We start from the raw sequence: 24,712 nt of genomic DNA, 5'->3' as shown, positions 1-24,712 counted from the left end.
TGCAACCTGATTACAGACATGTTGTCAACAAGTGTAGCTTACTGTTTCGTAGACTGACAAATCATTATTGACATTTAAAATCAATCCCACGAGCAGGGAAAGTTTTTCATCTCTCCAAACATAAGCAGGGAAAATAATAGTTTTTCCTTTCCCCCTCCCCAACATGCTCCCACACCCCTTTCTCTGTACTGTCCAACTTGAAATTTGACACGGATTTCCATGGAGTGGTAGTAGTCTTTTTCCTGCTTTTTCCATAGTTGGCTAAGGCATTTGTCTTGCCTGGACACGTCTTGCCTCGGTGGGAGCTAAGGAGATTCTCATACAGTTTAGGCTGGAAATGGTCCCATTGATCAGTATTAAATTACTTACAACTTAGGAAACACAATGTTCTGTTGTGCTTACTGGAGCATTTTCATATCTGATACTGTATGTAAAGCAGTTTACCGACAAGTGAGCTTAGCCTACAAATACACAGTTCATTTTTGTTATCTGTAAGAACACTGGATCGATCTGTCGATGGAAGAATTAGTCATTTTGGGAAATATGCTTAGTCTTACGTCAAGTACGATGAACAAATCAATACCACTCATGTCTTTATGCTAAATATGTTACAGGAGCCAGGAATTGGTTAGCTTAGGTTAGCACAAAGACAGGGGTAAACTGCTAGCTAATGATTATGTTATATCTGTTTTGTTTAATCAGCACAAAAAACAAGATGTAGAATTGTAACGTTGTGGTTTTAAAGAGGGTGATGTGCTGGAATATGAGAAAAAAAGGCGCTAGAGGCCCTGAGATGCAGATGTGTTTACTTTCAAACAGGGCTAGGCTTGCTGTTTCCAAGCTAAGCTAACCTGCTGTTGGCTTTAGCTTCATATTTACTGCCTTGAGAGGGATACAAATTGTAAAAGTGTATTTCCCAAAATGTCAAACTATTCTCTTTTGTTAGAATATCCTGTTTCTGCTCTACAATCATCTCGCCATACAGTTAGCCATCCTGCCAACAAGGTCAGCCAGCTAGATCCTCAGTCAACGAGCTAACCACTCTGCCAAAGTAGCTCCAAGCAAGAAAACAAAATGCTATCCGACCTCTCAGTTCCTCATGACTCACTAAACGTTCCACTTTTTTGTTGTTGTGGCAGGTCAGAGGTCTTTAGCTCGCTTTGTTCACATTTTTCATTGCTGTCTGGAGAAAGAAAAGATGGCAGTTACTGTCCTGTAAACCTTTGGATAGCTTCATAACTTAAGAAGCAGGCGAAAGGATCATGTGTGCTAATCTGTGCCTATGATCAGGGAGATTTCCTGCTTTCTTTTCCTGTCCACGACTCTGACTTTAGTTTTTTAGAGGGTTTCTGTGTGTTTGTTTCCATAGTTCAGTTTCTCCCTGAGGCCTAAAGCTCGCCGCTTGAGATGTGAGGATGTTTAATTGGTAATGAGTCATGATGTTCTTTTCATTAGTGTATCATTACTTAATGGGTTAAAAAAAGCAACATGGCGAAAGATGGTTCAACTTTGAGACATTTCAAATGTAAGTGGTGCAAAACGGACTCCAATTTAAAACATGATATTATGTTGTTTTTCTAAGGTCTTTTGTAGCTCATGGAGAACTCAGCAGAGACTATGCAATAACCCATTGTATCCAGTCTCTGCCTGCACTGAAGTCTGTCGGGCCTTTTCCTTTCCTTTTTGGAACAAGTGTTTTCGAGGACTGGAATAATTTAGCCGTTGCCAGAAAGAGCTAGACTTCCATACATTAATCAGAGCTCGGGATCAACTGAATTGTGAGCGAGTCAATCGGATCCAGGCAAAGAAGCCAAATCCAGCTGTGGTCTGGCATTGAGCAACAGCTGCAGGAAAGAGGGAGGAGAGAGAAAAGGGGGGAAAGTGTGTGTGTGAGAGAGAGAGAGGCATGCTGTGAAGTGTACAGAGAATTAGAGAGGATAAAAGTAAAGGAAGAAGACTGAGACCAAGATGAGGAACAGACAGCAAAGGAGGGGCTTTTAGATGTGAGACGGCTGGATGTTTATACTGAAACAGGAAGTGATAACATTTGTAACATGCAACACTTACAGAGTTAATTGGCTTTAAAGATCATACTGGTACAGTATATTGCGTGCTTTAGCAGGTTTTATAAAGTAGTTGTATACTTAACATTACTAATGACCATTTTCCAAAGGAACCCATAGTTATTTGACAATTTTCACAATTAACTCGCTGGCTTCAGTTCATTTCAGTAATGTATGAAAACATAAAACAGCAGAGACTGTAACCTTGACTGAGACTTCCGAGTCATTGTCACATGGTCATAAAAATACGCACTCTCGCATGTGGTGGATTCAAGGATGCTCTGATATCATTTGGATGCCAAAACAAAGCCTTCTTTGTGCTACACAAATTCAAAACAATGTCATGGTTTTTGATGTTATGGGATTGATTTGTAACCTAAATACTTTTAGATTTTAGGACACTTTGATAGAGGGCTCTACAGCAGTAACATATTTTAGTTTTTGGCCAATCGTGGCTGTGGTCCTGGATCATAAGTCCTGGATGGATATCCTCGTGGATTCATCTTCCTATTATACACACATGCATTTCCAAACATTTGGACTACCTATGTTGTAAATGTATTATCTTTTCAATTTACACACGGCATCTATTGTACGTCTGTCCGTCCTGGGAGAGGGATCCCTCCTCTGTTGCTCTCCCTGAGGTTTCTCCCATTTTTCCCTTTAAACTGTGGGTTTTCTCCGGAAGTTTTTCCTTGTACGATGTGAGGGTCTAAGGACAGAGGGTGTCGTATTGTCATACTGATATTTTGTACAAACTGTGAAGTCCACTGAGACAAATGTAACATTTGTGATATTGGGCTATATATAAATAAACATTGATTGATTGATTGATTGAATGTTGCTAATCAATTAACAGGGCAATATTGGATCCTCATATATTTTACAATGGTATAAATTTAAGAGGACGGATAAGTGAAATAAACTGCTGGCTGCCTGTAAGGTAGACAATCAATCTCAAAATGTAAATCACATTCCAGAAAAAGGGCTGTGGTCAGGAAAAGCATACATGATTTGTAGATAAGTGGCTTTAACATGCGTAACCACCATATGGTACTTTACGGGTCATAAAGTACAACCAGTAGATCAGGTCCCCTCAGGCCTGCCGACAGAATGATTAATCTGTTAACCCCGATAATATCTTCACATGGAGTCCTCATATTTCAAGACAAAGAAAACTTTCCCTGTTCGCAGTTAAGAACACAATCCGTCAGTCTGTTACTTATCGGCCATGATTCCTTCCATCTGGCTGTCAGTGCGGCCTGTTGTAACAGCACGCTGCAGAACAGAGCTGTACAAACAGCACCGACATCCTCCATCATCTTTCAACAACAAGAGCGGGATGGAAAGTTTGGTCATGGATGTGCGCTGGTACAACTGATAATGTTTTGATTTGTAGCTTTCACACGGGCTGCTTTGAGAAAGTCACAAAGTAGGATTGTCTTTTTTTCCTGTTTAACATTTTGTGTCGAATTAACAGATCGAAAGGCGGTTGGAGCTGGTGCGCTTGGTGTCGCACAACACACACAAGAGGCTGGTGTCATGTCTGCAGGGTCAGCTGGGCACGGACACAGAGAAGAGACAGGTACGTTTCTCTAAACTGCAGCTTTACTTTGAGGACAAACTCACAACTTTGAAATTGAATAAAGGTGAATCACTGTGACTCCATTATTAAGTATTAGCAAAGACTGGCTATCATGTGTTATGAACACATACCATCTCCTCTTATGTAACACATTGATATGAGAGGCACTCAGGAGACAAATATTCAGCGCTGGCCTCCTGCCCGCTTCACTATCACTGAACAGCAGACCTACATCAACCACCCATATACAACAAAACACAACCTAACAAATCAGTGTTGTACTTTAACTTTATCTTAGATTTTCTGATCACTTTGAATATTTGATCACCACACTTACTCACCACTTACTTTTTAAAGTAAATTAACTTTGTTTGCTGGTCTGTCTGCAGAAAAAGTTGCCCCTGACAACGCTGTCCCAGGCCATGCAGGAGGGAGGCAGTCAGCTTGGAGACGACGGTCTGATTGGGTGAGATGCTTGTCTATCCCAAAAATAAACTCCATTGATTAAATGACCAAAAATCAACATTAAAAGTGATCTTTAAGTAAAAGGAATGTGAATACCTCACAAGGGGCTTCTTGAGTATGTAAATTGTTTTACTGGGTAGTATTGATAACAGCAATATTTGTGAACATTCCTGTGTGTGAGCAGCAAGATGATGGATGTGTGTGGAGAGGCTGAGAGCAGGTTAGCGACTGAGCTGATGCAGCATGAAGTTCAGATCGAGAAAGACATCCTGGATCCTCTCAACCAGCTGGCTGAGGTAAAAATACGGTGAAAAATACTGAACCTCTCTGCATACTAGTGATCCATTTATTAATGCATCATTTTCCACTGTCAATTTCACTAAACTATATTTTTTTATCAAACTTCAGTAGTGATAATCCCTTCCAAATATTCAATCATTTCAATGATTTTAGCCTTTTAAAATGCCAGTTTGTTGACAAAATGCCGCTGTTTTAATAATTTGAAAAACAGCTTGCATTTTTATGATGTAATGGCTGTGGGATCAAACACTGTGGTTTTATTGGGTTGTTTATAGGGCCATTTGTATTCTAAGGTGTCAGAGTGCCTGTACTTTATGTAGTTTATTAAATAATTATTCTAAATAACAACAATGACTCATACCCATGACAAAATGTATGCCGAATGCATAACCCAGTCAAAATAATTTACAAACAAAAGCCTAAAAAGGCCCTAGTGAGGCACAAGGGGTTAGCATTTGGTTAGCATATAAGCCAATTTACTATTGATGGAAACACTCAGTAAGCCTGTAGCGGATTCGTACACAGTGCGTGTGTCTCATGAATGTGCCAAATTCAACATGGCCTTTGGCATCTTTTTGTGTTATATTGCCGTTCTCAGTGATTCATATTGACAAAATGTTCTCACAGGAAAGGTGTTATCCTCCATTTTGACTCAAGTGCATGTGTGGTCATGCTGATCTCATAATCCCCTCTGCTTTTCCCACAGGTCGAGATTCCAAATATACTAAAACAGAGGAAACAACTTGCCAAGCTGGTTCTGGATTATGACTCTGCCAAGACGAGGTACACTGGCCTGTAGTCTTAAAATAGAGGTTGAAAACTAACTAATTTAGCAACATCACTTTAACATGTTTTCTTGAATTTGCATATTAAATTAGATTAGATTATAATCTTTAATGACCACACAGCCAGGCTGGTGGAATTCGTGTTCAGTGCAGAGTATTACAGCTTGTTCCATACAATTCAACATACAATAAACAGACAATAAAAAGTACAACACACAGCACAGGGCAAAGACATATAACATAAAGTTCAAGGTGTGGTGGATTGTTATTGTTCATTGGGGTTATTTAGAGTCCATTTAGTGTCCGTATTGCAAAGGGGGAAAAAGCTGTTTTTGAAGCGGGTGGTTTTGGCGGACAGTGACCTGTAGCGCCTCCCTAAGGGCAGAAGTTGGAAGACATGGTGACCTGGGTGGGAGGGGTCAGAAATGATTTTCTTTGCCCTTGTGACAGTTCGTTGGTGGTGAAGTAATTCGAGTGATGGAAGGGGACTGCAGGTGATTTTTGATGCTTTATTGATGATACGTTGAAGTTTATTCCGGGAGAGGTTGTCTGAACTGCTGTACCAGACTGTGATGGATGATGTGAGGATGCTTTGGATGATGGCTGTGTAGAACTGGATTAGGAGATGTTTCCTCACTCTGTATTTCTTGAGCTGCCGCAGAAAGAATAGCCTTTGGTTGGCTTTTTTGTAGATGTGGTCTGTGTTGGTCTTCCATTTGAGGTTATTGCTTATGTGAGTGCCAAGAAATTTGAGTGATTCTGTGGTGGAAATGAGTTTGCCAGAGATAGATGGAGGTGATTTGGGCTGTGGCTTTCGCCTGAGGTCGATGAGTATTTCTTGGGTTTTTGCTGTGTTAAGTAGGAGGTTGTTTTCTGAGCACCAGGTGACTGCTTGATGGATCTGAGTGAGGTATTGTGTTTCATTATTATTTGAGATGAGTCCTGTTATTGTTGTGTCATCTGCGTATTTATATATGTTGACTGTGGGGTGCTGAGATGTGAGTTGGTTTGTGTAGAGTGAGAATAACCAGGGGGATAGGACACAGCCTTGTGGAGCTCCTATACTGAGGTGCAGAGGGAGAGATGTGGAGTTATTTATTTTGACCCGTTGTTGTCTGTTCCAGAGGAAGCTGTGGATCCAGTGACAGATGCAGGGGTCAGTGTTCATGTCCATTAGTTTATTGAAGAGTTTTTCCGGGTTGATGGTGTTGAAAGCGGAGCTGAAGTCCAGGAACAAGATGCGGGTGTAGGTGTTGGGGGATTCCAGGTGTTGTAGAGTGTGATGGATTGCCAGGTTGACAGCGTCATCCACGGATCTGTTGGTTCTGTACGCAAATTGATATGGATCCATGGGGGGGGAGGTGCTGGTTTTTAGGTGCCTGAGAATGATGCGCTCAAATGATTTCATCGCCACAGATGTGAGGGCTATGGGTCTGTAGTCATTGAGGCAGGATATTTTATTAGACTTGGGTACAGGGATGATAGTGGATTCCTTAAAACAGTGAGGAACTGAACACTGGCAGAGAGAGATGTTGAAGATGTTGGTGAAAACAGGGGCCAGTTCTGCAGCACAGTGATGGAGTGCCGCAGGGCTGATGTTATCTGGGCCTGCCGCCTTGTTTCTCTTCAGTCATATTTAGGATAACAAACATTTTAAGTGACTGCTGTATAATATATTTGTTTTGTGATTATCTGATGCACTTCAATGCCTAAATAATTACTATTGCTCCAGGTGGTACCAGGCAACAAAGTCTAACAACCAGGCTATGGCAGCTAAAGCCGATTCTCTCAAAGACGAGATGGACGAGGCTCTCAACAAAGTAGAAATATGCAAGGTAACTTTTCTCTTTTCATAATGCACCATGTTTTATGTATGACTCAAAATAAGATTTGTGCTGTTGTTTCACAACTTGCTTTACCAAAGACTGAGGTTTCGTTATGCATCATGTAAAGTATTTAATAGAGGCACATTTAATCTAATAGCTTTACATTCCAGTCAGGGCCTCTTCATCAGGTTCGGATCATATCTTATGAACTGGCAAACAAAGGCAGCCTTGTAATAGGAACAAACACACTATGCTCAATATTCAGACCGTGCAATTAAAGGTCATTGCTTTGTCATCTGGAGTTACTGTCCAAAGTAAAGCAGAAGGTTTTAGGTTGCCATGAAGTTTGCCATGTATGGAAATACATGTATTTTTGTCATCCTACAGGACCAGCTCTCTGCAGACTTGTACAACTTCGCCTCCAAAGAGGGAGATTACGCACGCTATTATGTCATGGTGGGTGTGCTTCAGTTTAGTTTAAATGACCTAGAACGGAAATGGAAATATGATGCAAATATGGTCCATTCCACTATAACTGTATGCTTTGTTGAATGCCTGCTTCACTATATTATGCCAATGGTTTGTTTATTTGACCTGTGATTGTGTTTTTGTATACATAACAGTTATTAGAGGCCCAGGCAGATTACCACAGGAGGTCTCTGGCAACTCTGGAGGCAGCGATACCGACTATCCAAATACAGCAAGGTGAACAGAAAAACAGACATTTACTACATTTGCAAACAATAGAAAAACACATAAGCTTTGCATGCATTATTCATTAAACCCTCATATGGTTTTAGAGCTGGCAGCTGTATTCCTTAATTTTGAACAATAAACAAGTTGCTATGTGCTGTTGAGAAATGTAGACTGGCTTGTCATGGCTTCTTGCAACTGTCTTGGTTGACAGTGCAAATAGAATTATTCAAAACACAGCCAGCTAAAGAGGAGGAAAAAAACGTGTGTAAATTCTGTAAATGTCTATAGAAGAAACTTCATTTCCCAGACTCGTTTTCTCCGAAAGAAAGAACATTGTTGACCTTGAACATACGGTATATGCATATGCATGATAAAGACTTCAAACAGGGGAAGTATGTATGAGACAGCAACGCAGAGAGATTAAAGGAGAGATCATTAAGAAAAAGTAGAACTGTTGACAGACACAGAACAGAAATACTGTCCAACACTCAGATAAGTTAAAAGGCACTGACCTCTTGCCTAGATTCCTGGATGGAAAAGCCAGCGTTCGGCACGCTGCTGGAGGAGCACCTGAAGAGGAGCAGCCGTGAGATCGCTCTGCCCCTCGAGGCCTGCGTCATGATGCTTCTGGAGACCGGCATGAAGGAGGAGGTATGGATGACGAAAGCTTAGGAGAAAAATAGGGCAAAGATTAAGGTACATAAATATCTCCACATAAACCTTAATCTCTCCACTCAGTTGGAGCTGGAAGGAGATGCTCTTCAGAAGTGATGGCACGTACTGTCTGGAAATATCTGTGGCCAACTTGTGGTCAGTTAAGTTAGCCTTGAGGCTGTGGGAATACGCACCGTCTATTTGTGTGTGCAGGCATATGTTGTGCATTAAAATGTTCACTCATCAAATGTAACCATAAACTAGACTCCCTAAGGAGGATGTTGCTATTAACAGAAACAAAACTCTTGCTATATTTCTAACTACTCATCCCGAAAGAGCCGCATCTCTATTGCTACCCTAAACAATTCAACTAGACTCTCAGTCATGTAGTGGAATGACACATGGTTTGCCTCCTTTCCTGAACCAACCTAGACTCACTTCTTACATTTTAGGATTGTAACCAGTCGGTGGTGGCAAAGTCAATAGGGACTTGACTTGGCAACTGGAAGGTCACCAGTTCAAGTCCCGGATAGACCAAGTGCTACCGAGGTGTCCCTGACCAAGGCACCGTTCCCAACACTGCTCCCCGGGCGCCGTACATAATGGAAGCCCACTGCTCCCAACACTAGGATGGGTCAAATGCAAAGACCTATACGGCAGTGGCTCAGTCAGTAGGGGCTTGGACTGGGAGCTGTAGGGTTGCCGGTTCCAGTCCCCGACCAATTACTGGTCAGTAATTGTCTCTACATTTTCCTTGCAGGGTCTCTTTAGAATAGCTGCCGGGGCGTCAAAACTGAAGAAGCTAAAAGCGGCGCTGGACTGCTCCACCTCGCAGCTCGAGGAGTTCTACTCCGATCCCCACGCTGTCGCCGGTACAACTATATACAAATCCACAAAGTCAAACCATCTGGCCCATATTATTTTCTCATAACTCTTCTCTTATTACACAGGAGCCCTGAAGTCCTACCTCAGGGAACTTCCTGAACCTCTAATGACTTTTGGCCTGTACGATGAGTGGACACAGGCCTCAAAGTAAGAAAACTCATAGATATGGCTCTTTTAATATCCTGTAAACAAACTCACCCTTTGCTGATAGGTGTTGCATACACACATGAATCAGTGTTTGCTTACAGCTTTCTTGAGATATTCTGGTACTACTACTTGTGTAACAAATACATTTCTTATGTGTTTAAGTGTGTCTGACTCAGACAAGAGACTTCAGGCTCTGTGGGTGGCATGTGACCATTTGCCAAAGACTCACAAGGCAAACCTCAGGTAAGAGTATCTTGCAACAACAGCATGACTGAAAGTACGGAGGTGATTTCTGTTCTGTTTTTCACTTTCAAAAGTGATGCTTCACATTTCACCTTGTTGAATGAGTCATTTCATTACTTGAAATAATGATTCGCAACCTGGGGTCTCGAGATTGTACGGTTACAAATGTGAAAATAAAATAGAACATATTTTAAATTTTACACAAAATGGTTTTAAGTTCTCTCTTATTTGTACTGTTTCTTTTTGTAAAATACTGGTACACTTTTTACCGTTGAAGGACTCCTTCGATATCCTCAAATAGAACACATTAATAATAACAAAATACTAAGTTAATCGGCTCCATATTCCAGGTGCAGTAGCTTAGAGATTTTTAAATACATTTAAATCTCTGTTTCAGGTATCTGGTGAAGTTTCTGGCTAAACTGGCTCAGGACAGTGATGTTAATAAGATGACTCCCAGCAACATCGCCATTGTCCTTGGGCCCAACCTGCTCTGGGCAAAGATGGAGGGGTAAGAACTGTGAACTGTTACCTCATTTTCATGTCCGAGTACAAATTGAAGCTGAGGTTGATGAAGCTTCCGTCTGTCCTTGTCTGTCTGTGGTTTAGGTCGCTGGCAGAGATGGCAGCAGCAACATCTATCCACGCGGTCGCCATCATCGAGCCCATTATTCAGCATGCTGATTGGTTCTTCCCTGAAGGTAAAACATCCGTCTTTTGTATTCACAATTTGCAACAGACATATTCTTCTCTCTGTCTTACCTTGAAAACTGAAAAACACAAAACAATTTAAATGCTTGAATGTTGTCTGGTAGTATAGTAATACCTGCCCGACAGCCCAAACAAACAAATATCATGTTTTATCTAAATATTTTTAATATATCTTCAGAAGAAAATTCTCTTTCTACTAGTTTTCAAAAAAGAAGTAAGAAATGTGTTGTCTAACAAAACAAAAAAATCTATCTTCCTCTTACTTTGTGTTTGCTGTCTTCAGTATGTTGGTAAATAGCATTTTGGGAAATCACTAAATGAAGTGAAACTTCTCTAAGGTGAGGTTCTGAGTCTACCACCGTGGTACTGCCTCTTTGAGGGTGTATATAGGCATGCCAACGCTTGCCAACACACGCACAAGGACAATGCTAACGTTAGCTGATGTTTACAAGGTATAAGGAGGAGTGGGATGATCACCAAACCGTTTGTATTAAATTGCAAAAAAAGCTAAAAATGTAATTATTGATCATCCCATTACTATTCCAAATTATTACAAGAAACAGAAGATAATTTTAGCTATCATGTTTTTTCTCATCTCTTCTCTATTTGCTATCCATCTTCTGCCCTCTAGAGGTGGACTTCAACGTGTCGGGCATGTTCGCCTTGCCAACCCACCCACCCACCCCAGACCCTGAGCCCGCCCTGGATAGGAAACGTCCCGGCAGCCTGCAGGGGCAGGAAGGGGAGAGTCACACCCCCCGAAAAGACAGGTACCTGCTTCGCCCCCACCTCAGCCTCAGCCTGCCCCTCACCCTCCCGTCCCGTCCCAAGACACCGAGCAGGCAGGAGTCTCGGGGCCCTGTTGTATCGGCCCTCTATGTAGTGGCCAACGAGTCCATCACAGTCACAGAAACACCCACTGAAGATCTGCCCAGTCCAGACTTCAAAGCTGTGCCACAGTCCAATGTAGCTCCCATGAATCCAGCTACTGATGAGTAAAAGAAGCAAATAATGTTTTTGTGATTTTTGCAAATTTTTGTTATGTTAATTAAGGTCATTTCAGCAAAGGCTTATCAGTTATGTTTTCCTCAAGATTGGTACTGAACATGATGGAAAAATAATGTCACACAAACCATTTTGAATATTTTTCAGTATTATTGGGATTACTTTTTGTCGAGAGCTTAACTTCTTGTGTGTTACTTTTATGTACTTTTGTGTAATCTCCTTTGTTTCCCAATTAAAGCTTAGGACTCACTGTAGGTTGCTGGTTTTATGTTTGTGTGGGCTTCCTCTGTTGCATTTTGTTCGTACGGTGCGACATCTGTCTCCTCTGTCCCTGCAGAGATGTCGCAGTTAAAAGTTCTATTTAAAAAGTCAGTGTCATGCGGTTTCATGTCCTTATTGGGTTCTTCCTGCACTGGTTTCATTGAACTCAGGAAGGGGCGTCTCTTTCTGTCTTCCGCATCATCTCTCTCTGTCTGTCTCTGCTCTCGCTATTTTTCTGTCTCACTCCTTTGCTCCTTCATTCTGTCTGATGGCGTGTGGTTTGCCCTCCTGAACTCTCTCCCCTCTCCCCCTCTCCCCCTCCCTAGCACTGTTAACAAACAGCCGGAGCCCACTCCACGTAGAGCCGGCACTGTAATTAGAAAGCAGCCACAGCTAACCTCACCCACCTTCCACCCCCCACTGCCTCCTCTGGAAGCCGGGGGTCCTGCCCAGCCTGAGCCCCCGCCCCATCTCCTGTCCTCGGCTGCAGAGGCTGAGCAGCCCCGCCTGAGTGGTGCTAGTAGTAGTGGTGGTGGTGTTGGTGGTGGGCTCCAGGTAGCTACAGTGCAACCTCAGGTTGTAGCCCAGCTCAGCGCAGAGGAAAGCAGGTAAGGAGAAGCGAGCGTAGCAACATTACTCCATCGTCTGCTCGCAGCCAATCAGCCAATCCGGAGCACCCCCCGTCCTTTTATGTTTGTCATGTGTTGGATTGGTCTGGAGAAAAACCAAGTCAACATTTTCTTTTAAATTCGGCTTAATTGTTAACAAGTTAAGAATGTATTGCAACAAGAATCATGTGTTGCTTTAATTACAGGCACATTTTATCCTCCCTTCTGCTTGTTGTGATGATCGACCAGTCTGTTTTAAAGATTCCCTTTTTGCCTGCCTGCTTGTCTGACTGAGTGTTTGAGTATTTTGAGGCAATGTCTGATTTCTGCATGTAACACTCACAAACCGATTTTCTGAATTTTGTTCAGAAAATCGTGTTTATGATGTTTGTCTATTGTTCCCCGTCTGATAACCCTTACCCAATGAAATTAGCTTGAGTGAAATATGTTTTCTGTGTAGCATGCATGAGTGCTTGCAGCACTTGCTTGTGAAAATCTGTTAAATTACAGAATATGTGTTGAATAACTAACATTTGGGTTTATTGTATTCCCACAGCCCAGCCCGTGAGCTCATGTCCACCCCCCCTCCCCAGTGGAATGGTTCGGTCCATCTCTCAGTAGGCACCCCTCATTCCCAGGGTGGATCCAGGGGGCCTAGTCCGCACATGGTTCGAAGAGGTGAGATAATACACTCCAATTCTGGATTATTATTATTATTATTTATTACCATCAATGTAATTCATATCATATAATAATTATGTTTTCATCTGAAGGCACCAAGAAGCAGGCCCCCGCCCCACCAAAACAATTCAGCCCCTTCCTCTCCCAGCCTAGCAACACACAGACATCCAGCTCCACTCATCATCCACCCATCACCCCCAGACGCCACACCGTCAAAGAAAGCCCTATCCACGCCCCGAGCCACCCGCCCCCCCAGCCTCCTCCAGCCCAGCAGGCACAGGGGGAGTCGGAGCCCTCTCCCCCCAGGACTCCCACCCCCCCTGACAGTCCACATCATGAAGGGCCGCACTCCAACCAGCATTCCTTCCACCACTCTGGGTCCCTCCCTCGCCCCTCCAGGCCGGCACCCAAGCCACGCCCCCGACCCAACATGCCACCACCCCCACAACCTGACGCGAATGGCATCTTTGGCTCCGCCTCCAAGGTCATAACAGGTAAGCAATCTGTGCCTTACAAATTCTGTTTAATAATATTTTTATACAAGATTATAAAATAAACTGTGTGCCAGCAATACATAAAAAAAACATTTAAGACTTAGATTTTTTTGTATAAAGAAATCAAGAAAGGGTAGTTGTACTGTAACTAAAATGTTGGTAGAAGAAGCATCTCTGTTTGTGTGCCCAACATGTGTAGCGTATGATGACGTTTTTCCAATTTCAAATGGCACATGGATTTTTCGATCTGGCTAATTGTGTAGTGCCGGGGTGAACAGAGAAGTGTGTTTACTATACTAAAAGCAGTAAGACAAACCATTATTTTTAACAAGGGTACGTTTTGTATTCAAAATGCCACTTACAGTAAGTGAAAGAAAGCACCTGTTAGCAGCAAATGCAATTTTAGTTATCAAAAGTAAATAAACCCATTATGTGACAGGATTCTATTAGTATCATATTCCTTTATTGTTCAAGACCCATTTAATGTTGTTACTGTAACTTTGAGGTGCAGCTTACCTATTGCTTTATATACTGTTGATAAACTGTAAGGCGTTTGTCATTATTATTAATCTTGTTTGGAATTTTAAATATGTTTTAAGTCACTAGTTGTTCAATTAATTGAAGTAAAAAGTACAATATTGTTTCCTGAATCCCTTAATTAACAGAAATGTAAATTGACTAAAGTACCTCAAAATGATACTTCAGTACAGTACTTGAGTAAATACTACATTCCTCCATTTTAAACAGCCAAATAATAAAGGAGTTTACTGTTGGGGAGTGAGCACCTTCTGCAGTCTTTTCTATTATACACATTTTAGATGCATATTTCATCAACAGGTAAAGATATTTAGCGATGTTTAACATTCTTAATTATGATTTCTTCTTCTGTATTAGCATTGCAACGGCTGAAATCACCTTCTGATGATCTGCTGGTACTTTCTTCAGTAATGCGTGATTTCAGCTTCCTCTCAGGCCGTTGCTGTAATTAGCTCTCTGGCTTTTGGTTTCACTGTCATAGAGCTTCACACCTATATATAACTGTGGTGATCTGATGCATGACAGGAAATGTGTAAATATTACAGATGTCTGAGCTGCTGGTCAGATGAGCTTTGCAAGGCAGGTAATGGTAAGGATCTGATTGGCTGACGTGCTAGCCTTTGTCTGTGTCCACTGCATGTGTGTGTTGCTGTGCAAATACTGTATACATATTTTCATGTATATTAGTATGCATTTGTCTCACTCACCCTGCTGTCCAGCATTATTAACACGCTTTTACATTTCCACGCCATCCCCTGCTAACAGTTTTCTGTTTTAACTAACTTGCTCTTAAAAATACTAATACAGACTTTAAAGTAATACTTGTTGGTGTTGCTGCTGTGTCTGTATTTTCTTAAACAGATCTATGTGAAAAATGTTGCATTTAATGATTAACACACCAAGGATACTGTCCCTACCTCTAAAAATATTACTTGACTGGCACTGTAATTGCAATATTGACTTGATAGAAAGATCGGTCCTTGGTGTCTTACTTTGTGTGAGAAGGTGTTGTGTGCGCTCCCCAGTGTTAAACCGTGTGTTGCCATTACACGCTTGGTTCATAGCTTTAGCTCAAGTTCAAAACATTTCTAACCTGATTTATTTGTCCCCTTAACTGTCCTGTATAGACGGGAACTTTTTCCTAAAGGGGATTGGACGAGCCTTCATCCCTGAGGTGATTGCGGACCAACCAGGGGAGAGCTCTGCTGGTCAAGAGCCCGCCCCCACCCCAGCGCCGCAACCAGACCCTCAGTTCCAGACAGAGTACACAGCTCTGTGAAGATAAAGAGGGATCGCTGTCATCCAAATTATCTCTCACTCAGCTGGTCCGTGTAAAATATGTTAATGTTTAGAATAAAATATCAGAAAGGTAACTGAACTCATTGGTTACCCCAGCTCCACTCGTGTAAAAACAGCTGCCTTTTCTTCTGTTTTGCTCAAACCAGAACCACAAAACGCCTGTTCAGCTAGTACACTGCATTTCAAGCACTCCTTTCGTTTAAACTGCTGGGTATTCTAAGATTGGACTGCTGAGCAATAGCATCAAGCCTCAATTTATACTTATAAATATAAACGCATACTGTAGCAGCTAAACTGAAAGGGTGCTAAGCTTTCTCTTCACTCTTTTATTACAACTTAAAGTTGAGAACCTCACTCTAGCACAACATACAGTAGTCAAGAATATTTTTTTTTATTCAGCATAGTTGTGGGGAGAGATTGTAGTGTGAGCCAGTCATTGCCAGTGATCTATTTATCAGTTTCCAATTTGTCAAGCTCCAGAGGCTTTTTAATAATGTTCACACACCTCAGGTCTCCATTAAACATACCAGTGTAAAGAACCAAATAAATAAATATGGGCCAATGAAAATGTAGAGCTGCCCAGCCTCTGTTTATGGTTGTTAATGACCAAATGTGTTGTGCAATATAAAAACAAATTGTCTTGCAATGGTATCCTCTCCACAGCAAATATGCTGTCATTTTTGTAATTGTAATAATCCAGTGGGGTAGGATTTTACTTTTTGTTTTCTATCTGAATATAACTCGATTCCAAATGACCAGATTGACTAAGTTTAAAATGGGTTTAAAGCTCAATGAGTATATTTTTATCATTAAAAGGGATTTTTTTTTAACAGATTGATGTGATACATGTTTTCAATACATAGCTTGTAACTGATCACTCCAACTTACGCTCAAAGCTAAGACCAAATACAGCCAATTATTTCTTTGTGTATAATTATCACCATGGCTGACAATCTTACCTTGATGGGGTGATTTTCAGCTCTTTGATTATACTTTTTTACTTCTTCTAAGCATTTTAATGATGGCTTTTCTGCACATAATGCATCCTGCAATGCATCATTACTCTTTATAATTAAAGGTGTTCAACATTTTAAAGTGTTGCGGGCTCATCAGTTATTTCTCATTCTGTCCAACTGTAATTGTTCCTTAAAACAAAGGTGGATGAAATCGTGAAAAATACTTTGCTTGCATCAGCCATAATAGTTTGATTGTATTTGGCTGTAATTCATTCACATAGTCAATGTAAATAAAGCGTTTATCTTAAGATATATGACATTATGTTGGCAGAATAAAACCTAGTCTCTAACGTCAATGTAGTAAAATCATGCTACAAATGCGTGGGAAGTAAAGCAAGCACCTTTGTCTTTTAAAGAAGGGAAAAAGCATCACTGTATGGACATATTTATGTTTACTGTCAGTTTAAGGACAACAAAAAAGTGGAATTTCTTCTCATTCTTTGAAGAAAAAAAATCTATACACAACTTTTAACCAACCCAACACACCAGGTGTCCATTGAGTCACAACCTGTCTGTCAAGCCCAGTAGCCGATGATGAAGAAAGTTACAGAGAGGCAAATGAGCAGGTTGACGTTAACAATGTGTCGTAGCAGTGGCTTTTCCTCCAGAGAACAGATAGCCTCTTCAAGTGGAGGAGGCATCGCAGGAGCATCATCGCCTCGCTTCCTCCTCTCCATCCCACACAGCCAGAAGACGGCGGACATAATCTTAGACGTTCTCTGGATGCTGGACACGGAGGATGAAGAGTCTGGAAAGTTCAGGAGGGAGAGAGAAAACACTGAATAGTGGAGAAGATGTGATCTACAGCTAAATTAATAGACAAATGGGAAACCCACCATTCCTGTGATGACATGCTTTTCCATTGCTGTTCTCCTGCTCATTTCCTGTGACTCCCATGCCATTTGTCGGACTGCTGTTCACCTCTGAAGTCATAGTGCTGCCCTCCACTGTGAACACCTGCTCTTTGGGCTCCACTGGGTCAAACCTTGTAAACCAGGTCAGGCGAGTAATCTGTTATTTAAAAAGAAACATGGAAAAGTTACAAAAATGTAAGAGAAACAAATTACTCTCTTAGTAGTACATGTTTATCCAGCACCCTAAGCTGTTTTTACTATTAAGTCTGTGTGAATTAAAGCTAAAATAGGCAGACATACTTTTCCAAAGGACCCAAATGATCATCCATTCGTTTTAAATCGGTGTACTGCAAACTAGTATCGTAAGTTTCCCTATGGTGTTATTGACCCCTAGTGGCGCTGCAGTGTAGAGCATGTTCATATGGAGAGAAATGCAATTTATGTTAGTCACTATTTTTAGCTGCAAACAAAAACATTTTATATAAAAAAAACTCTAAAGACATTGGCTTGCTTACAATGAATACAATTATTTCGACATCCAAACAGAACTATACAAATACATTAAAGACAGAAAAACACATGAAACAGCCTTATAACTGAAATGTAGATGTGATTCAGTTTTTTCCACCTGCTCTGGTTTGGGCTCCTCTGTAGCCAGGCTGATTACAACCACCACAAACAGCGTGATGAAGGACAGCAACATGGAGAAGTACAGGTAGTGGACGTATTTCAACACCGCAGGCCTGTCGTCCTCCTCGTAGCACTGGGGCGCAGGGTAAATGAAGTCCAACAGCATGCGTATGCAGCCCACCACCAGGCCAATAACCAGGCCCCAGAATGCACCCTGATGTATGAAGGGAGAAAGGAAGCTAGCAAGATAACCTTAATATTTAGACTATGAATATAACACAGTAATTAGCCAGAGTTGTTTTAGTGAATCTTTCATAATCCAATAACATCACAACTATAAATTAGAATACAGTCTATGTATGCTCTAACATGCAGGATCTCTTCTGTTGTTCCCCGATAGTTATTTTGTGTTTTATATGTCCTACCAGTTTACGTACAGCAATGCTTTAGCTTATGCTAGATTAATGTTCATGGACTTTAGCTCAGCTTTTAATACTATTCTTCCCCAAATTATGTTAAAAAAGCTCAAACAGATGGATGTGAATCCTTACTTAATGAGATGGTATCACTCCTTCCTAACTGAAAGACAGCAGCAGGTGAAAGTAAACTCGACCCTCTCTGACACACAGGTCATAAGCACAAGGGCACCACAAGGCTGCGTTAGCTCTCCTCTTCTCTTCACACTCTACACAAATGAGTGTAGGAGTCAGCACACACACAACCACATTATAAAGTTTTCTGATGACACAGCCATACTTAGTCTACTGACTAAAGACTCAGACATTTCTATGTATAAACTTGAGATTGAAGTGGTGTGAAGTGGTGTGAGGCGCACAACCTGGTGTTAAATGTTAAAAAAACAAAGGAAATTATCTTTGACCCCAAGTCAGTAGGTGATCACAGCCCCGTCCTTATCAACAGGGAGGGAGTTGAGCAGGTTACACGTTTTAAATATTTGGGGATTTATTTTGATGCTCAGTTAGGCTGGACCCATCAGGTGGATCAGGTATGGCTTCCTGTGTGTCAAAGAATATATTTCAAAATACTGCTGCTGGTTTATAAAGCACTGAATGGTTTAGGCCCAAAATACATTTCTGATCTCCTGCTAATTTATGAACCATCCAGATCTCTCAGGTCTTCAGGGACTGGTCAGCTTTCTGTCCCCAGAGTCAGAACTAAACATGGTAAAGCAGCGTTCAGTTGTTATGCTCCAAATATCTGGAACAAACTCCCAGAAACCTGCAGGTCCGCTGCAACTCTGACTACTTTTAAATCCAGGCTGAAGACTTTTCTTTTTGTCGCTGCTTTTAATTGAACTATTCATATCTTAGACTGCACTGTAACTTTGATCCATGTACTTTTTCTTTTAATGTTTAATTGAACTATTCATATCTTAGACTGTAACTTTTATCCATGTATTTTTTCTTTTAATGTTTATTTTATTAGCTTTTCTTTTTAATGACTCATTTTAAATGCCATTTTCTTAATGTCTTTCATTTTTTGTAAAGCAGTTTGAATTGCCTTGTGTTAAAAAGTGCTATATAAATAAACTTGCCTTGCCTTGCCTTGCCTCAAAGATAAGCCAGCGCCTGCATTTTCTGCGTCGGCTCAGGGTTCATGGAGTGGATAAATGCATCATGTTAATGTTCTACAGGGCAGCAATTGAGTCTATTACTCGTTATGGCATCACAACATGGTTTGGTAACTTGTCAGTTAAATCTAAATCACAACTCGAGAACTTGATAAAAAGGGCTGGAAAAATAATTGGCATGCTTCCACCATCCTGTCTTCAGGAGATATTTGAGGAGATGGTGAGAAAGCAAGGCCGTAAAATCACATGCGACCCCAAACACATCCTGTATAGAGAGTTTGAGTTGCTGCCCTCGGAGGGCAGAAGGTATAGATTACCAAACTGTAAATTGAACAGGTATAAGTTTTCCTTTGTTCCACTGTCAATCAAGCTGCTGAACAGTCAGAAACAATTGTGATTATGGAGTTAGGAGTTGTTGGGAGGTGCAATGTTTATAGTGTAGTTTGTGCAATCGAGAAGGTTAAATAGGGGAAGTGCATTATGTGTAAATAGGTATGGACACAATAGGGATGTGCAATTTGATGGACACTATGCATAGGCGCAATAGGGAAAGTGCAATATTAATTTGTGTATGAATACAATAGGGAAAAGTGCAATATTTGATTATGTATGTGCAATAGGGAAAGTTCTGTACCTGTATGTTTCTTGTTTGTTTCTTTGCCATGTGATATGTAATCTCTGTTCTGTATCTATGACTGATTGACCTGAATGTTTTATGTGTATTATCTCAATGCCCAAGACAAATTTCTCCTAAGGGAGACAATAAAGCTCTATCTTATCTTATCTTACAGAGAGGACATTGCTGTCCAAATTAGGTTTTGCTTAATGCAATGCGACAATTAGCATTTAATAATGCTACATTAAATACATGATTACTGGTGTTTTGTAACACATCAAGAAAATTAGGTATAATGAATATGACCATGCCTGCATTAAAACATAAGCTTTGACTATGCAGCTTTCAGAGCTAAACCGATTGTGTTATTGTGCCATCTCAATGTGTTTTGGTAATCCTTTTAATTGTCTAGTTCAACAGTGACATGGTGGGTTTCATAAGGGATTCTTAGTATACTATTATTTGTATATATATGTATATTTAATCCGTCTAATAATCAGTCACAGCTGCGAACAGACACCACCTGAGGCTGCAGCACCTCACTTTCTCATTGGTCCTCTTCCAGAAGCAGCCTGTGAGGAAGATGATGGACACTGGAGGCTGCAGGTAGGTGCTGATGGACTGGATGTAGATAAAAAGCTGCCCCCCCTGACTGGCCTGGATGACAGGAATCCACAGCACAGACACCACCACCAGCACGAGCACGAACAACCTGTAGCACACACATGAAACACATCATCTGTTTTTAACGCCAACTACAGAAGTTCAAAGACATGGCAGTTGATCACAATACAGCTTGTAAGTAATGGAGAACTGTGTGTGTGTGTGTGTGTGTGTGTGTGTGTGTGTGTGTGTGTGTGTGTGTGTGTGTGTGTGTGTGTGTGTGTGTGTGTGTGTGTGTGTGTGTGTGTGTGTGTGTGTGTGTGTGTGTGTGTGTGTGTGTGTGTGTGTGTGTGTGTGTGTGTGTGTGTGTGGACTGGAAAGGAACATCTGAGTCATTACAGTAGGAATCTAGTCGGAAAGACGGATTATGTTTTTGGCTAAGCTTGACAGAATAACATAATGATCTAATATGCAGTTTGGTGATTTAATCCAAAATGAATTATGTGTGGTTTTAGTGGGATGACATATTATTCATGATGTATAAACTTTTAACCTCTGCCTTATACATTGGTGGAAAAGCTGAAAATGTTTAACTTTCTAGATAAAAAATGTTGTAACTGCAGGCTATGTACTGAATTGTACCATACAAGCTGCAACCAGGTCATTTTTTGGGGTTATGCCTGCTTATCCCCAGGTGGTCACATACCTTCCCACAATCATAAGTTCCCACTCAGATGCACGGGTTCGGAAAGTCTTCCAGAGATCCATGGTGAAAATGGTGCTGGCGCTGTTGAAGACGGAGGTCAGAGAGGACATGAGGGCAGCGATCATTACTGCCATCATGAGACCTCGCAGGCCTGGGAGAGAAAAACAGAGTGACTGGCAAAAGAGACTATAGTTTAAAGCGAGTCAAAGACAGTATAGGTGGTGTAGGGAGGGAAGCAGTCTCACCAGTAGGCAGCAGCTCCATCACCAGTCTGGCGTAGGCGGTGTCTGAGCATCCCACTGGGTTATCACAAATCTCTTTACACAACTCAGGGTCTGCACACGCCACATCATCTATTTCATTAAAACACACAACGCTCAATTTAAACATTGAAACTCTTAACCTGAAAGCAACAAATCTATCTAGTTTTGAAGAGATATTAATACAATTTATAACAATCACTATTTAACATTAGTAATTTAAGGTTGTTCATTAAGCGTATACCAAGTAAATTATTCCAGTTTCTGGCTTGATGAATGAAAACATACATTTCACACTGTACCTGTGTAAAGTATCCTGCTGATCATGCCCGGCAGCATGATAACAAAGAAAGGCAGAATCTTTAAGTAAGCCGCCATTAATGAGCCACCTTTCGCATGGGTGAGGGTCTTAGCAGCCAAGGATCGCTGCACAATAACCTGCGAATAAATCAAAGTTACCCTAAGTTACCTCACAGGGATAGATGGTTGATAATGAAGAGATACTGCAGTATGTATGTAGATTTTAATGGAGGTCTATTTTATCCGACAGATAAGAATCTCATAGCTTGCAGATATTATTGCGCCTGGCAGGTATCAAGGATACAGGTTTTATGTGCTGTATTTAAAGGCAGGAAATGCTCATTAAAATGTCACGTGTCTTCTGATGTCTCAGATTTGGGCTGGTTGGTAGATTATCACTGATATTATCAAGGAATTTTTAACCTCTCTAAAGAGCAAAACATTCCAAATCATCAAGATGGGGGTTTTCAGATGAAGGTTTTCAGATGAAGGTTTTCAGATGAAGGTTTTCAGATGAAGGCGCTTTCACGCTAAAGGAATTTTGTACACGGCATAAACAAGATGTAAAGGGACTGAATAACACTTTCGTCTTTCATAGTTAAAAGACATTGAGACTCTCAAATAAATTGAATGTTTTTAAAGCAATGTTGGCAACTCTGGGCCCTATCATGTCTAACACTCCTTCCCTTAGAGGTCAGGTGTGCCAGCATTATGATAGTTTAAATTAAAGGCTTTTTCACTGCACGACTAATTCCCCATTCTTTAATCAGCTCTCAATTATTAAGAAAAGTGCTACACTAAAACGTTTATATTTATTACAGTACCTGGTCAGAACACCAGTACCACATGGAGGGGATGGACATGCCGATGATGATCCCAGGCCAAGGCAGGTCCGAGTTCACCGGGTCTCTGAATATGTGGAAGGCGTCATCTCGAGGGATGCCACAGGTTGAGTTTGGCACGCGTACCGAGGGGATGGCGTTGGGGTATTTGCTCATCAGAGCATCCCAGCCTCCAACCTCCGCAAAGCCTTAACAGAGGAAAAACAGGGTCAAATCAACTGGAAACAAACTGCTGGTGATGGGAAGGTTTAATGCAGTCGGATCTGACTTACTGAAGACCATGAGGGTGAGCCCTCCTGCCAGCATTATAACAGTTTGAGCAGCATCTGTGTAGATAACTGCAGCTAGACCACCTGGGAAACAACAGCCAGCGACACACAGAACAAACAGTAAATGCACGTTGATGTCGAATGTCTAAGCAAAGAGGCGTAGAGGGAGAAAGGTCACCTGCAACAGTGTAGAGAGCAGTAATTGACAGCAGCAGCACCACAGCGATGTAGATGTTCCATTGTAAGGCGAGCTGAATGAAGAGAGCACCGGCATACATGTCCACCTGACAGGAAATATAAAACAGAGACAGACAATATACAAAATTCTACCGCTTTCAAATGCATACACAAATATAAAGGTATTTGTTACAGCATAGTAACATATTGTTGTGAATTTTGTTTTTACCGATATCTTTGTAAAGATGTAAATAAATAAACACAGGACAGTTAAAAATATCTGTGTTCTTCTACCGCCAAAACGCTTCTGCAAATATTCTGGCATGGTCATCACCTGGAGATAAAAGAGTTAAAAGATGATTATGTATAAAGGAATATTTTTAAATGTATCATGCATGCGTGTAATCTTTTAGGTTTAGACGCCCTTACCCCAGAGGCGATATAAATGGGGAGAAAGAGCCATCCCAGCAGCAGCACCATCAGCATACCCTGTCAACACCAAATAGAAACTCTTTACACTTCAAAACAGCAACTACATTTTATATTTTATGTCACAATTTGTCTTGTATTTAACTCTTAAAAAGCATACATTGATCTCTTACATTCCACTCATATGCAATAGCCCCAATTCCTGCTGCAGCCCCTGACCCTGCCAGGCCAATGAAATGTCCACTGCCAATGTTACTGGCAAATAGCGAGGCACCCACCTAAATATAGATACCAGAGTCAGTATCCTACTTTGAAGTGCAGAACATTTAGCCTCCATCACATTTTTAAAGGGCTAAAATGCACAGGGGATAGAAGTGTGTGTTGGACTCACAGGCCACCAGGTCATGTTCTTCCCAGCCAGGAAGTATCCTTTCACCGTGCTGCGCTTTGTCCTCAACATTGACTGGTTTGAACAAAACAAGAAACCTCTTAAAGATACAATTGCAGAAGAAATGTTGATTCCTAGCTTCTTAATAGACATCATGATCCCTGACCTATTGTATAGGATATTTACTACATATAAAAAGAATGATAGGATATCAAGTGTTGCATCAAGTCGTCGTGTTAACAGCAACACTTTCTCCTAGTATGACAAATTCAAATGTCTGCTTCGAGAAAGGCTTGTTTATCCACTCAATGTTGAATATTTAATGTGTCACTGTTGAGTCAGAATAACTATGTAAAATGGTTGGTAAACAAATTAAAACAGAGACCAGTAATTACCCAGAATCCAACAGCCAGAATCAGCAGAAAGTAGATGACCAGCACCACGATATCCACTGTATCGAGGGAAGTCCTGCGCCCTGGGGCAGGAGAGGGAGACGGGGGCATGCTGGTCGCTTGGCGGCCTTCTCTGAGGTCAAAGTGCATCTAAAGTCAAAGAAATAAACAAATGATGTCTCCTGCTTTGTAGCATCTACAGCAGTCAGTGGTAAGACTAGTTAGTGTTAAATAGCTTCCAAAGTCATGATATGAGTAAAGCTGTATAATAACAAAGTTAAGTATGATTAATGTGTCTAAGTTTGAGGTACAAAACATGACTTTATTCAACATAATGTGAGGACATGTGAGTGTCACAATAACTTTTGGAAGGTATTTTTAAACAGAATCAGGA

The 24,712-nt window shown here is 41.1% G+C and overlaps 2 protein-coding genes across 6 annotated transcripts in view; one reads left to right on the top strand and one right to left on the bottom strand.

Annotated features, from left to right (window-relative positions):
- Positions 1-16,340, top strand: part of arhgap17b (Rho GTPase activating protein 17b) — a 22,325-nt gene extending 5,985 nt beyond the window's left edge. The window contains exons 3-21 of one of the 4 annotated variants that reach the window (XM_034220147.1): positions 3,544-3,648; positions 4,038-4,114; positions 4,298-4,409; positions 5,120-5,196; positions 6,931-7,033; positions 7,412-7,480; positions 7,648-7,729; positions 8,244-8,371; positions 9,135-9,246; positions 9,325-9,406; positions 9,569-9,649; positions 10,047-10,160; positions 10,259-10,350; positions 10,992-11,130; positions 11,953-12,234; positions 12,791-12,912; positions 13,008-13,409; positions 14,492-14,529; positions 15,074-16,340. In XM_034220147.1, coding sequence (XP_034076038.1) covers positions 3,544-3,648; positions 4,038-4,114; positions 4,298-4,409; positions 5,120-5,196; positions 6,931-7,033; positions 7,412-7,480; positions 7,648-7,729; positions 8,244-8,371; positions 9,135-9,246; positions 9,325-9,406; positions 9,569-9,649; positions 10,047-10,160; positions 10,259-10,350; positions 10,992-11,130; positions 11,953-12,234; positions 12,791-12,912; positions 13,008-13,409; positions 14,492-14,499 — 2,187 coding nt within the window. In that variant the 3' untranslated portion in view covers positions 14,500-14,529; positions 15,074-16,340. Of the gene's footprint in view, positions 1-3,543; positions 3,649-4,037; positions 4,115-4,297; positions 4,410-5,119; positions 5,197-6,930; positions 7,034-7,411; positions 7,481-7,647; positions 7,730-8,243; positions 8,372-9,134; positions 9,247-9,324; positions 9,407-9,568; positions 9,650-10,046; positions 10,161-10,258; positions 10,351-10,991; positions 11,131-11,952; positions 12,235-12,790; positions 12,913-13,007; positions 13,410-14,491; positions 14,536-15,073 lie in introns of all 4 variants that reach the window. The other 3 variants (XM_034220146.1, XM_034220145.1, XM_034220148.1) reach the window with 3 other exon arrangements.
- On the bottom strand, positions 16,065-24,712 carry slc5a11 (solute carrier family 5 member 11). 2 transcript variants are annotated; one of them, XM_034220149.1, is made up of 15 exons: positions 24,322-24,712; positions 23,930-24,001; positions 23,712-23,816; positions 23,539-23,598; positions 23,339-23,443; positions 23,111-23,216; positions 22,936-23,016; positions 22,646-22,851; positions 21,824-21,959; positions 21,507-21,614; positions 21,262-21,412; positions 20,496-20,664; positions 17,744-17,959; positions 17,098-17,272; positions 16,065-17,009 (listed from the first exon to the last, which is right to left on the bottom strand). In XM_034220149.1, the coding sequence occupies exons 1-15, from the start codon at positions 24,466-24,468 to the stop codon at positions 16,777-16,779; spliced, it is 2,070 nt and encodes a 689-aa protein (XP_034076040.1). In that variant the 5' UTR covers positions 24,469-24,712; the 3' UTR covers positions 16,065-16,776. The 2 variants fall into 2 exon arrangements, with proteins under 2 accessions (XP_034076040.1, XP_034076042.1); XM_034220151.1 differs by having other exon boundaries at positions 16,065-17,039; positions 17,173-17,272.

Source organism: Gymnodraco acuticeps, unplaced genomic scaffold, assembly GCF_902827175.1.
Source record: "Gymnodraco acuticeps unplaced genomic scaffold, fGymAcu1.1, whole genome shotgun sequence".
Taxonomy (NCBI): domain Eukaryota; kingdom Metazoa; phylum Chordata; class Actinopteri; order Perciformes; family Bathydraconidae; genus Gymnodraco; species Gymnodraco acuticeps.
This window is presented reverse-complemented; position numbering and strand designations above follow the sequence as displayed.